This window comes from Heterodontus francisci, chromosome 32 (assembly GCF_036365525.1).
Source record: "Heterodontus francisci isolate sHetFra1 chromosome 32, sHetFra1.hap1, whole genome shotgun sequence".
In the NCBI taxonomy this organism is placed as follows: domain Eukaryota; kingdom Metazoa; phylum Chordata; class Chondrichthyes; order Heterodontiformes; family Heterodontidae; genus Heterodontus; species Heterodontus francisci.
Genome location: NC_090402.1, coordinates 33,123,647 through 33,137,179, shown reverse-complemented (window position 1 = coordinate 33,137,179; position 13,533 = coordinate 33,123,647). Strand labels below are relative to the sequence as shown.

Below are 13,533 nucleotides of genomic sequence, written 5' to 3'. Positions count from 1 at the left end.
AGAACTATTTTTCCTTAAACTCAGTAATTCTACTGTAGAGCAGGATCCCGGCAATTTTTATATCAACACAAAAGCTACACAGAGCAGCTGCAGAAAATTCACACATTATCAAGCAAAAAATCTCATTAATAGTTCACCAAGTAATTAATTGAGTGTGAGTATCAGGAGAGTTTGATCATGGTAATTTAACTGCAGCCTAAACAGGGCTTATGCGAAACATCAGTCTTGTTCTGTACATTATGTCAAGTTACAGTATTTCATGCCTTGCATTCAGTTCCATTATTCCTGCTTTCTGAAACTCTCCGCCTATATCTCTTCATCAGTCCACCTCTAAATCCATCTCTTCAGCTGAGCTTTCCACATTTCCAGATTTCCTCATCTCCCTCTCTTCCATGTTCCATGCTCAGCTGCATTTCCAAGACTAGTCTGTGAAGCACCTCAGGCAATTTTTGATGTTAAAAGGCACTATATCAATTCAAGCTGTTCCTCAAGCACAGGGTGTAATCTTATTTTTTGTCCAAGTCTTAAATATAGTGCCTGCATTTACAATCCCAGAGCCATTTTTGGAGCCTACATGTATTTTAGATCCTTGACGTTCTGGGCAATCAGATGTACAGATATCATGTACCAAAAACTCCATTTGTCACTTGGATCCAGTAACTAACTCTCAGGCTGTGGAAACCACAGAAAATAAGGTGCCTTTCTTGCTAGCACTCTACATCAAATTTCCAGCCCCAATCTCAAAACTGAAGGAAGCACAGATTAACTCAAAGAATGGAAGTGCAGAGCCTTCAACTGTCCTTCTATCCCATAGGGACCACACAATTCTAGTTTCCAATAAATTCTCTGATTGATCCCCTCTTAGCCCTCGCCAGAAGTAAAACCTTCCGAGGAAACTAAACTTGTAGCTGCAATTATTAAGTAACCTATAATGTACCTTGCACTCTACATTGTGTCAGGACCCAAGAAAGTGTATAAATTGAAATTAAAGTGATTAAAAAATAAAATTGCCTCATTGACAGTCTACACTTACACAGCAAATCTGATTGATGCCTCAAAGATTACAGTCAATTCAAATGAAAAGTTAGCAATGGGTTTGTATCCAGAATGATTCATTCTCAACATCTGTTAAAGTGTGCAACAATTTTGAAAAAAAAAGTTTTCTCACCAACCCAGTGATTCCTGTGTAGTGTGCACTCCATAAAAAAAACAATTATGAGATATTGTAATAAATACAAGAAATGCTGGAAACACTCAGCAGGTCTGGTAGCATCTGTGGAGAGAGAAGCAGAGTCCACATTCCAGGTAAGATATTGTATCTTTGTTCTACAACAACCCTTAATCCCATTATCTACTGGAAAACATTAAATCGTATTCTTCAGTAATTACTTGACAAAGTGTATTGGATCAGGATCATTAAGGTGCACTTTTAATTGTTATTGTCTGTTGTGAGTTGGTTAAAGAAACTTCACAGAAATTAAACAAAAAATAAGGTGAAACTAAAAAACAATTGTCAAGAGGTTTGTTCAAAATATTACATAACCCCAGCAAAAGCTCCACTGTGATTGTCCATGTTAGTTCAAACTATGTCAGAAGCCAGTAAAGACATCTAGAGATACTGGGGGAGTATATTCTTTGTTCACAAATGTTATTGAAAATGTCATCACAAGCATATAGCAGGGACACTTGTAATATATTCATATCGTTTTTTGCAATCATTGGCTCGTGGGAGAAATCAAACCCCGACATTTATGAACAAGATGTTTGATCAACTCACATGACCTCAATTACCTGACAGGGTGTCAACATTCCCTTTAGAGTCCTCATTCAAACAATAAACACATGACAGAAGCTGGGAAATTTTGATTGTGTAGAATTTCACACTGCTGCCATCACCCTTCCACATTCCGATGTGATCTAGAAAGGAGCAAACTGCCCCGGCTCTTGAAGATAAATATCATAATAGTTTAACGATGAATTGAACTTTTTTGAAAACATTAAAAATACTGAAAACAAAATACCTTCACCATTTAATTCTGAAACTTGCATTTACGTAGCACCTTTAAAATGGACCAAGGTGCTTCACACAAAACCAAAGGAAACATAAGAATAAATAATCAAACACCTAATTAAGGAGGTAGATTTTAAGGAGCATCTTCCAGGACAGAGAGGCGGAGAGGCAAAGAGGTTTGTGGAGTGAATTCCAGAGATTAGGGCCTAAACAACTGAAGACACAGTCGTCAATGTGGCAAAGGAAGAGGCCAGAGTTGGATTGGTGACTTTATTTCCACATTCATTTTTGTTCACTTCTGCAAACATTCACGCCAGAGATTAGATTTTCCACCTAAAATGTTCACCACCACTAATTATAAACTGCGATTCCTCCTCACTGAGATTTAATATAATGTAGATTGCCCATTTAAGTATTCTTTATCTGGAAAAACCATTGAACTATGAAACACAAACTACATAAACAGTGGAGAAGGCACCACTTGGTTGTAGGTGGGATACCACATTTCAAGAACTTAAAACTTGGATGGAGCTTTGGACCCATTATGCCTCTGCAATGAACATATTTTTTGCATTGAGTCCAGGGATACAGAAGCTGGCCAAAAGAAACGTTTGAGGCTCTTAATACAAACAGCTGTCCATCCCTGGGTCCTGGGCTATCTTTCATTCAAGTTAGGTCAGAAACAATTCATAAATAAAATATGGCCAATTGTTTCGATTGTAATCAATGCAATAGTTCTTTAATGCTGTTAGACTTCTCTCAGTTTTGTATCAGTTTAATGTCACAGGCTCTTCATTTCCTACTACTCAAATTGTACCCAAAACTTTACAGCAACCTATAATCCATTAATTGCAACATTTTATTAAGAGTTAGGCATTTGTGAGCAAAAGGAGATGAAGGTAAACAAAACTGTCTGTGCAGTTAAGGAGACCGAGTGGAATGGCAGTGTCTTAAAAAAAACAGGCATACTTAATCTATGGGACAGGGGCAATAGCAGGCTGCCAGTGAACAGATATGTTAGTGTGGTGATTACGATACTGAACTGACAACATAGAGGCTGCAAGTTCTAAATTCCCACTACGGGATAATTTGTGGGCTGGAAAAATTAACAAAACTGCTGAATTTTTGTACAAATGCAACTGCTTCGCTCGTGTGAAAAGAAACTACATGTGTAAGAAGCATGGCCTTGTCAGCATTACCTATGTCCATGGGCAAGAACAGACAGTGCAAATTGGCAGTTCCTGACATCATGAAAAAAGAGACCAGATTAACTAATCATTTATCTGATTCGCTGTCTTGGGACCTTGCTGTACACAAACTGCCTGCCATGTTTGCCTTACAAATAATGGTAACTACACTTCATAAGTGGTTCTGAAGCGTTATGGGCTGTGCTAGGAACAAGAAAGCCACTATATAGATGCGAGTTCTTTCTTTCGTGGAATTGCCCATGTTAGCAAGAGCGCATCTGGAAAGATGATTTTTGATTGTTTTTCTGGATCTTTCCAGGCATACTGTTGTTATGCTTGATGTACACTGTTCCCTCCACGTTCCTCTTCCTTGCAAAACTATCTCCTATTCAAATACATTTTTCCCAAAACCTCAAAACTGAGAGACTTGCAGCTTCCATCAAGCATTCTTTCATTTTCCAACTAACAGATGTTAAAACCCACAATTGGCATCCAAATACTGCATGAAGGTCATTGATCCTTCTTCACGTGTACTTCTTCACTTAAGTTTAAAACAAAAATCATAATTTAAAGCTCCCTATGACACACAACCAAGATGTATCCACATAATTAGAATTATACTATTTTAATTCACCACTTATGTCTGGGCATTAAAGAGCATCTTGGATTATCTGCTCCAACCCAGGACACTGGTAAAACTGACCAACAGGGAAGAACATTAAATTCTGGTTATCAGATCAATTGACAAATAAGAGTGACTTCTAGCTTACCCGAGTCTTGAATTTTTCTGCTTGGGTCTGTGGTGTTTGTACATTTTACTTTGTGGAGACTGATGAATGTTCTTGTGCTGGAGGAAAGATTGTTGGTAACTGCTAAGGGGTAGTTCATGTTTGTATATTTCATGTGTTCTGATTATACTGTTTTGCTGCATAGTTTCTTTTCTGTTCTTTGGGGCCAGATCTTCCTCTTGGAGCTCTTGACTGACTGGTTCATAACATCTCATGATGTAATCATCTTCAGAGCTAAATGATGTATTTGGGTTTATATTCTCTTCCCTCTCCTGTAGTTCGTAAATGGCATGATAGTAAGTTGCAGGCTCAGAAGAGGCACACATGCACTTTTCATCCAGAGTTGCAGTCATTTCTACACCAGCCTTCAACCTCTCCATTTGATTGGATGCTGTACGAGACCAGGCTCCACCAGGTGCAGTCCCCCTTCTCAGCATGTTCCATGTATTCAAGCCAAAGTGGCGCACAGCTTAACAGCAAGAACAGAGGCATTTTTTAATGTACATCGTTTTACAGTTTATCAATACAAAGTAAAGTCTCCACAAGTACAACTCCAACTTGTATTCATAGTGGACATACAGACGTTTCAAATTATTAGGCAGCTTTCACCATGCTGCAAATCATATATGTGAGTGCACACACACACACGCACACACACAGAAATAGACTATATATAATACCTTCATTATAGATTGCTGGTGTGAAGTAGAAATGGATAGGTTTGTTACACCAGTCAGTTAAGAAATTATGGATTTGATGTTTCGTTTTGGATAGATTCATCTTCAAAGCATACTGCTCACCCTTGGACTACTTTCAGTTATTTTCAACCAATATAGTAGTGAGAAAAGATAAACAGGACTGGAGTTGAAAAAACAATCTACCAATTAACAACACACAATCATCACCACATAAACGGCCCACATTTAAATTGAGCAAAAAGCGTTCACTATTTCCCATTACATTCAGTTATAAAGTTGCCATGTACAGTATGCTAAGCACTCTGTATTTTGGGCAGAAACAGGTGTTCACTCAGTAGTTCACACCTGGTTAAGGTGCAAATTCATTTGTATACTTTATCACCTCTAACTGGTGTCAGGTTGCAGCTTGCACTACTCAGCACAACAAAGTATATCGCACCTCATTAAGGTCCAAAGTACAAGTAGCTGACAGATAATCTTTCATCTCCATTGTATTGTGACTGCTACTACCTATCCTGACAACTTCTCTTCTTCTTTGGCCTCCTTGACTCGGGAGACAATGGGTAAGCGCCTGGAGGTGGTCAGTGGTTCCATTGTAGTGTGACTGCTACTGACAACTATACCTCATTTATCTTTCAGTTTTCTGACTACGTAAGGAATATTTTAAAATATCCAAAGTCATTCACTTACCTCTACAAAGGAATAGCTTGGCCTTGATAATTTTTTCAAATATTCATAGCTGTTGGCATTTTAGCATGAAATCTATTGCATTGATATTTCAGTTCTTTCATCTAAACATCATGGGTGTTGCAGATGGAGAGGATAAACCATCCAACATGTACTGTGGGCAAATTACGTCAGCACTAAAACACTTGCTGTAAGCAATGGGGACTGTATATGCATTGTCAAGCCTTATAAATCAGCATAGAATTTGACAGAGGAAGAAGAGTAATTTACAGTAAGAACATAAGGTATGGAATGAGAGAAAGACTTCCACAGAAATATATACAGTACTTGAATGATCAGAAGCTCTCCCAACTCAAACTCAGGTTAAATCTTTTAAAAAGTGAAACCTCTCTAATTTCTCCAAACCTGGTATATTAATGCTTTGGGCAAAAGACCCTTTGCCAACCACGAGATCGTAAGATAAATAAACGTAGATGAGAAAGATTGTTCTTAGGTCATGAAACAACAACAGCCCTACGTTCTTTCCATTGCAGCATCTCATTTTTTCTTCAACGATGCCAGGGTTTTCCCTCTGCTACACCAAGAAATTTATTCCATGTATTAACCACTCTGTGTGAAGAACAACTTCCTCTCATAAGTCCAACATTTGTCTTGCAATATTTGAAGCTGTGATTTTTTTTTCTCCTGATGCAATTTAGTGTGGACTTACCACCTGATTTACTTTTCCCATTCTGTTTATTATCTTATATAACCCTATCATATCATGCCTCAGGCAGCTCTTTTCGAGGCTTAAAAGCTCAAGTTTCTTAATTCATTGCTTACAACTCATATGTCTTGTGGTTCTCTTCTGAACTGCTTCCAGTGATTGAATTTCTTCTTTGCATCTGAGTGACCAGGGCCAGACACAGTACTGAAGGTCTGGATGACCAGAGCACCACACAGTTTGAGCATGACTTTCTTTAGCTTGCACCATGAAGTTCAACATTTCATTTCTTTTGTTAATTGCTCACCCGCAATGCTTGCACATTAAGCAGAGTCTACCATAATCTGTAAACTTCTTCCAATTTCATCTTGATCTATTTTGACACCATTGGCGTACGTGTGCTCACCGTTTTTTTTCTTCCTGTGTGCTGTACTTTAACTTGTCCATATTAAAGCTAATCTCTCGTTTTTCTACCATTTACACATTTTGTATTTCTTGAGCTGCCTCAAGAATCATTTGCCCCTCCTGGGTTGGTACAATGTAATTTTTGAATCAATGTCAGAATTTTATACAATCTTTCTTCATAACTTCTTAGTCATTCGCATTGGTTTTATTTTATGTACTTTTTTCCTTGACTCTTTTAGGATAAACAACTTGTGTATTGTAGAAGTACTTCCTTAGACTTTTCCCATTTTCCTTCCACCTCCTTCCCTCCAATTAGCTCTTGCCACTTTTTTCCCTTTCATGCAGCATTCCATCCTCTCTCAGTCTACTCTCTTGCAATCCAATTTCTCAATACTGAGATATTCTGTCCTCAATTTAACCTAAAAACTAACACTGATTGATAAACCCCAAATGTTCTTTTTCAACTAGGCTTGTTACTCCTTTTGCATTAGTTAGGAGCTAACGTTTTCCTTTGTGGATTCACTTGCCCTTTGCTCCTTAAAGCTCTGGAATATCCATGGGTGCATTCATACAATAATTGTAGCTTTGATCATTTTACTTCACATCAGTGCTACAATTATAGCGTAAATGCAGCTTCAGTCCAGAGTTGTGTCCCAGGGTTCAGTAGTGTCGTAGTTATATTACTAGATTAGTAATCCAGAGAACCCAAGTTCAAATCCCACGATGACAGTTTGAGAATTTGAATTCAATTTAAAGAAAAATCTGGAAATGAAAAGCTGGTACTAGTTGCCATGAAGCTGTTGGATTTTTGTAAAATCTGAACTGGCTCATGGATATCAGTTAGGGAAGGAAATCTGCCCTGCTGAACAATAGGCCCATAGGGTTCTGATGAAAGGTCACAGACCTGAAACGTTAGCTCTGCTTCTCTCTCCACAGATGCTGCCTGACCTGCTGAGTATTTCCAGCACTTTTTGTTTTTATTATGGTCTATATTAGGGGCAGCACAGTGGCACAGTGGTTAGCACCGCAGCCTCACAGCTCCAGCGACCCGGGCTCAGTTCTGGGTACTGCCTGTGCAAAGTTTGCAAGTTCTCCCTGTGACTGCGTGGGTTTCCGCCGGGTGCTCCGGTTTCCTCCCACAGCCAAAGACTTGCAGGTTGATAGGTAAATTGGCCATTGTAAATTGCCCCTAGTGTAGGTAGGTGGTAGGAGAATGGTGTGGATGTGGTAGGGAATATGGGATTAATGTAGGATTAGTATAAATGGGTGGTTGTTGGTCGGCACAGACTCGGTGGGCTGAAGGGCCTGTTTCAGTGCTGTATCTCTAAATAAATAAATATGACTCCAGTTCCACACCAACATGGAAGACTCTTAACTGCCCTTTGAAGTGTACCTAACAAACTACTGAGATGTATCAAACTGCTTAAGGTGGCTCAATACCACCTTCGAGGGCAACTAGGGATTGCTACTAAATGCCAGCCTTTCCAGCAATGCTTACATCTCGAGAATTATTTTTAAAGAAACAAACCAGAGAAACTCTGGATGAAGCAGTCTCACAAAGTTTCTCCATCAGAATCAGCTTGGGATTTAAAACCATTTTAATCTTATCATCGGCTTTACACGAATGCTAAACTTGTGGCATGTGAATGCACTCTAATAGTCAACATTATTGAATCCTAATCCAAAACATAGCTGGCAATCCCACACGTCCATCAAGCCTAGAAATCTCAGATTTTACATCTACACATGTTCCTATAACCTATAATTGCACTTTGACCAGATGGTATTTGCCCATCTCCTTATGATAAAGCTAACAGTGCATTAACTACATTTACATGGTGTTTATCTCACTTATCTACTCCCTGTTTTAAAAAAAAATTCTGGCAGCCTCTATTTCACTTAGCAGTGTTCAGTTTTGTACATGTTTTTTAAGCCTGCAACCACAGTTTAAGTTAAAACCCTATTATCTCCGCCTTTCAAGTGCTAGGCTGACATCTCATCTCAATCTTCATTTGTCCATTCTATTCTAGTTTAATTCCAGCAAAGTTTAGTGTTTTAAATTTTCTAATAATCCTTATTGCTCCTTAAGCTCTTCTCCAATGTACCAGCATTAGTTTGAGGAGGTAGTGTGTCAAATTGCTCAGAATATTATAAATATGACTTTCACAGGGTTGCAATATAATGTTTTCACCTCATCAGATGTGCATTGTGATTATTACACACTTCTTTGGCAGCTCATAATTTTACAAATGTCATCTCAACAAAAAAGAAAGCAAAATACTGCTGATACTAGAAACCTGAAAGAAAAACAGAAAATACTGGACAATACCCAGCAGGTCAGGCAGAATCTGTGGTGAGAAACAGAGTTAAAATTTCAGGTCGATCATTTTTCATCATAACTCTAATTAAAAAGGGGCCAATTCAATATCTACTATAGCTGTTAACAATTAAGTCAACATGCTCCATTGGTTTGAGCACTGCTGCACATAGCCTGAATGAGGGCGACAAGTATTATATGCCAATTCAACATTTCTGATTGCACCACTTCAGTACATGAAAAAGACAGAACACTCCCTCCGCTGGATAACTAAAGTACAACTGCGGCAGCCACATCAGTGTACACTGTCTCTCTGCCATAAAAAAAAGGCTGCCAACAAGAAATCTCAAAGCTCAAGTTACTTGTCCTTCCAACTAATGTCTCTAGTTATTTAAGAGTTAGTTGCAGCTATTTATATTTTTTAAATGCTGTTTAGTGGTGTGCACAAAATGCACAGTTATTGCCTGTACCTCCCTCTTGGAAAGAACTTCCATGTCTACCTGTATGATTTAAGAGCTTTGTCTGTCTCACCTAGGCTTAAAGTTTAAAATACATGGGATAAGGGAAGACATCTTTGCCTCAAGAATTTACTCATCTTGCTATCCAACTGCAGAACTCTGCTGTCCTTTAACACCAGCAGCGATATCTGCACCTTAACAGCAGAGAGAATGGGTTGATTCAGAGTATGGAGCTTTGTCTTGTGTTATGGGCTCAAATCCAATAGAAGCTGGGGTGAGACTGTCCAAACGCACTGCAGTCAGGACTCTTCCAGTAAATGAACTGCCATCCCATTGGGCTGAACTGGATTTAATTTAGCTCGAAACTCTCGTACCACCCAGCACCAATGGCACAGTCTGTACTGTTCACATCATTCAAGAATGTAGAAATGGAGAGGTGACCAAGAGATTAAATCGAGCACGGAACAAAATGTTCTTGGCATTTTCCAACATAAAAATATCAGCTAAAGGCTCAATATAAGTTAGCAAAAATTTGTAACTGGGTTTACAAATGTCATCAAGTAGGAGCAACAAGCAGTGGGGGTGTGGCGGGGCGGGGGGAGAGGGGAGGGTAGAGCGGTGCAGGGATTACAGCATTTGCTCTCCCCACATTAGCTTTGTATCTTATCAAGGGCCGAAAGCAAGCACATCACGATGCTGGCTATCCTCATAGAAAACATAGAACATAGGAGCAGGAGTAGGCCATTCAGCCCTGCGGGTTGGCCCGCCATTCATCATGATCATCCAACTCAGTAACCTGTTCCCGCTTTCCCCCATATCCTTTGATCCCTTTAAACCCAAGAGCTATACCTAACTCCTTCTTGAAAACATTCAATGGTTTGGCCTCAACTGCTTTCTGTGGTAGTGAATTCCACAGGCTCACCACACTCTGGGTGAAGAAATTTCTCATCACAGTCCTGAAAGGTTTAGCCCGTATCCTTAGACTATGACCCCTGGTTCTGGACTCCCCCACCATCGGGAACATCCTTCCTGCATCTGCCCTGTCAAGTCCTGTTAGAATTTTATAGGTTTCGATGAGATCCCCCCTCACTCTTCTGAACTCCAGCGAATATAATCCTAACCGACTCAATCTCTCTTCATACGTCAGTCCCACCATCCCAGGAATCAGTCTGGTAAACTTTCGCTGCACTCCCTCTATAGCAAGAACATTCTTCCTTCGATAAGGAGACCAAAACTGCACACAATATTCCAGGTGTGGCCTCACCGAGGCCCTGTATAATTGCAGCAAGACATCCCTGCTACTGTACTCGAATCCTCTCGCTATGAAGGCCAACATACCATTTGCCTTTTTTAACACCTGTTGCACCTGCATGCTTACCTTCAGCGACTGGTGTATGAGAGCACCCAGGTCTCGTTGCATATTCCCCTCTCTGTTTATAGCCATTCAGATAATAATCTGCCTTCCTTTTTTTGCTACCAAAGTGGATAACCTCACATTTATCCACATTATACTGCATCTGCCATGCATTTGCCCACTCACTCAACTTGTCCAAATCACCCTGAAGCCTCTCTGCATCCTCCTCACAACTCACCCTCCCACCCAGTTTTGTGTCATCTGCAAATTTGGAGATATTACATTTAGTTCCCTCATCTCAAATATTAATATATATTGTGAATAGCTGGGGTCCTAGCACCGATCCCTGCGGTACCCCACTAGTCACTGCCTGCCATTCGGAAAAAGACCCATTTATCCCTAATCTTTGTTTCCTGTCTGCCAACCAATTTTCTATCCATCGCAATACACTACCCCCAATCCCATGCGCTTTAATTTTACACGCTAATCTATGTGGGACTTTGTCGAAAGCCTTCTGAAAGTCCAAATAAACCACATCCACTGCCTCCCCCTCATCAACTCTACTAGTTACATTCTCGAAGAAGTCTAGTAGATTTGACAAGCATGATTTCCCCTTCTCATTATATTACCCTCTCACCATTCTAAATATATATATATATTTTTATTTATCCTATCAAAGTGGATAACGCCACACTTCACCAGATAAGAAATAGGAGCAGAAATAGGCCATTTGGCCATTGACCCTACTCCACCATTCAGTAAGTTTTTAGCTGGTCTTATTGTGGCCTTTGTTATGAAAGTGCTTCCATTTTAAAATATTTTTGGACGACTCGTGTTTTTGAATTGTGGCAATGGATTCATTGGAGGACTGAAATAATTCCATAGATGCTGTACTTTTTTTTTTAAGAGTCACTGGCAGGACTCTGTTTAAAAACATTTACTGGATGTCACATGTCTTCAGCTAAGTAAACAACAGGTGCCATCTGACTACGGGAGTTGTTTACAAGAGAAGTGACATGTCAAGATTTATGGTGCTCAAGAGTGGGTTTCATTTTTAAATACTGTTTTGAGTCAGTCGTGTTTGCGGCCTGCTGAAAGAAAGACACAGCTAATCCTTTTTCCAACTCTCTGAGAAACCCTGTAAAAATCCAGTTTGTGATAGCTGTAACGCATGATGCCTCATTTCTCCCGAGAAGCTTTTGGAAGACTTCCTCTCGATAGCTCCTGAACGAACTGCTTCTGAAAAGATCCCAGTGACCCCGTCTATGTGTACTCAGATGCCAGACTGTTTGCCATCTGGAACATAACATATCTTATCCTTTTTCTTCAAGAATTAACAAGTACTTTGGCCAAAGCACCTTTACTTTTTCTTTAACCAGTGTGTGTGTGTTGTGTATTTAGAAGGGAATATACATATATTTACTGTCATATTTCAAACTGCGTGTTAACACTTTGCATCTTTATTGCCCAAGTCTTGTTTTATAATAAATTAATAATTTTGTTGTTTATTAAAGAAACCTGATTGGTGGATTTTATTCTGAAATTAAAATAGATAAGAGTATACAACTGGCCGCATCAGTAACTGGGTACACATTTAAATATACGTTGTGACCTGTGGAGAAGCGGAACTAGAGAAGGACAGTGCACGCCTCCTGCCTTGGTCGTAGCACCTTAACTTCGCTTTCCTGCTTGCGCCCCCCCCCCCCCCTCAACCTGCCCCAATAACCCTTGACTCCTTTGTAGATCAAAAATTTGTCTAACTCATATTCAATGACCCAGCCTCCAATTCTCTCTGGGGGAGAGAATTCCAAAGATTAACAACACTCAGAGAAGAAATTCCTTATCATCTTAAAACGGAGACCCCTTATTCTGAAACTGTGCCCCCTAGTTCTAGAATCCACAAGGGGAAACATTCTCCCTTGAGGGAAAACATCCTCTCAACATGTACCCTGTCAAGTCCCCTCAGAATTTTATACATTTCAATAAGATCACCTCTCGTTCATCTAAACTCTAATGACTATAGGCTCAATCTGTGCAATCTTTCCTTGTAAGACAAACCCTCCATCCCAAGAATCAGCTTAGTGAACCTTCTCTGAACTGTTTCCAATGCAAGTATATCCCTCCTTAAGTAAGGAGACCAAAACTGTGCACAATTCTTTAGGTGCGGTCTCACCATTGCCCTGTACAGCTGTAGCAAGACTTTTCTGCTTTTATACTCTATCCCACTTGCAATAAATACCAACATTCCATTTGCATTCTGAATTACTTGCTGTACCTGCATGCTAACTTTTTGTGGTTTATGTACAAGGACACCCAAGATCCTTCCGTATCGCCACATTCTGCAGTCTCTATCCATGTAAATAATATTCTGCTTTTCTATTCTTCCAGCTAAAGTGGACAACCTCACATTTTCCCACATTATACCTCATCTACCAAATTTTTGTCCACTCATTTAACCTATCTATATTTTTTTGCAGACACTTTGTGCCCTCCTCTCAACTTGTTTGCCTACCTATCTCGGTCCCTTCATCCAAGTCATTAATATAGATCGTAAATTATTGAGGCCCCAGTACTGATTCTTACAGCACTCCACTAGTTACAGTTTTCCCAACCTGAAAATACCCCATTTATCCTGACTGTTTCGTGTTAGCCAATCCTCTGTCCATACTAATATATTACCCCAACACCATGAGCTCTTATCTTGTGTAGTAACCTTTTATGCGGCACCTTATAGAACGCCTTTTGGAAATCAAATACATCTACTGGTTCCCGTTTATCCATCCTGCTTGTTACATGCTCAAACAACTCTAATAAATTTGTCAAACATATTATCCCTTTCATAAAACCATGCTGACTCTGCCTAATTGCATTATGATTTTCTACATGTCCTGCTACTACTTCCTTAATAATGGATTCCAGCATTGT

General features: G+C 39.6%; 1 protein-coding gene across 1 annotated transcript in view; it reads right to left on the bottom strand.

Annotated features, from left to right (window-relative positions):
* Positions 1–4,026, bottom strand: part of cacna1ba (calcium channel, voltage-dependent, N type, alpha 1B subunit, a) — a 621,742-nt gene extending 617,716 nt beyond the window's left edge. The window contains exon 1 of the mRNA XM_068012672.1: positions 3,969–4,026. Coding sequence (XP_067868773.1) covers positions 3,969–4,012 — 44 coding nt within the window. The 5' untranslated portion in view covers positions 4,013–4,026. The remainder of the gene's footprint in view (positions 1–3,968) is intronic.
* Positions 4,027–13,533: the final 9,507 nt, after the last annotated feature.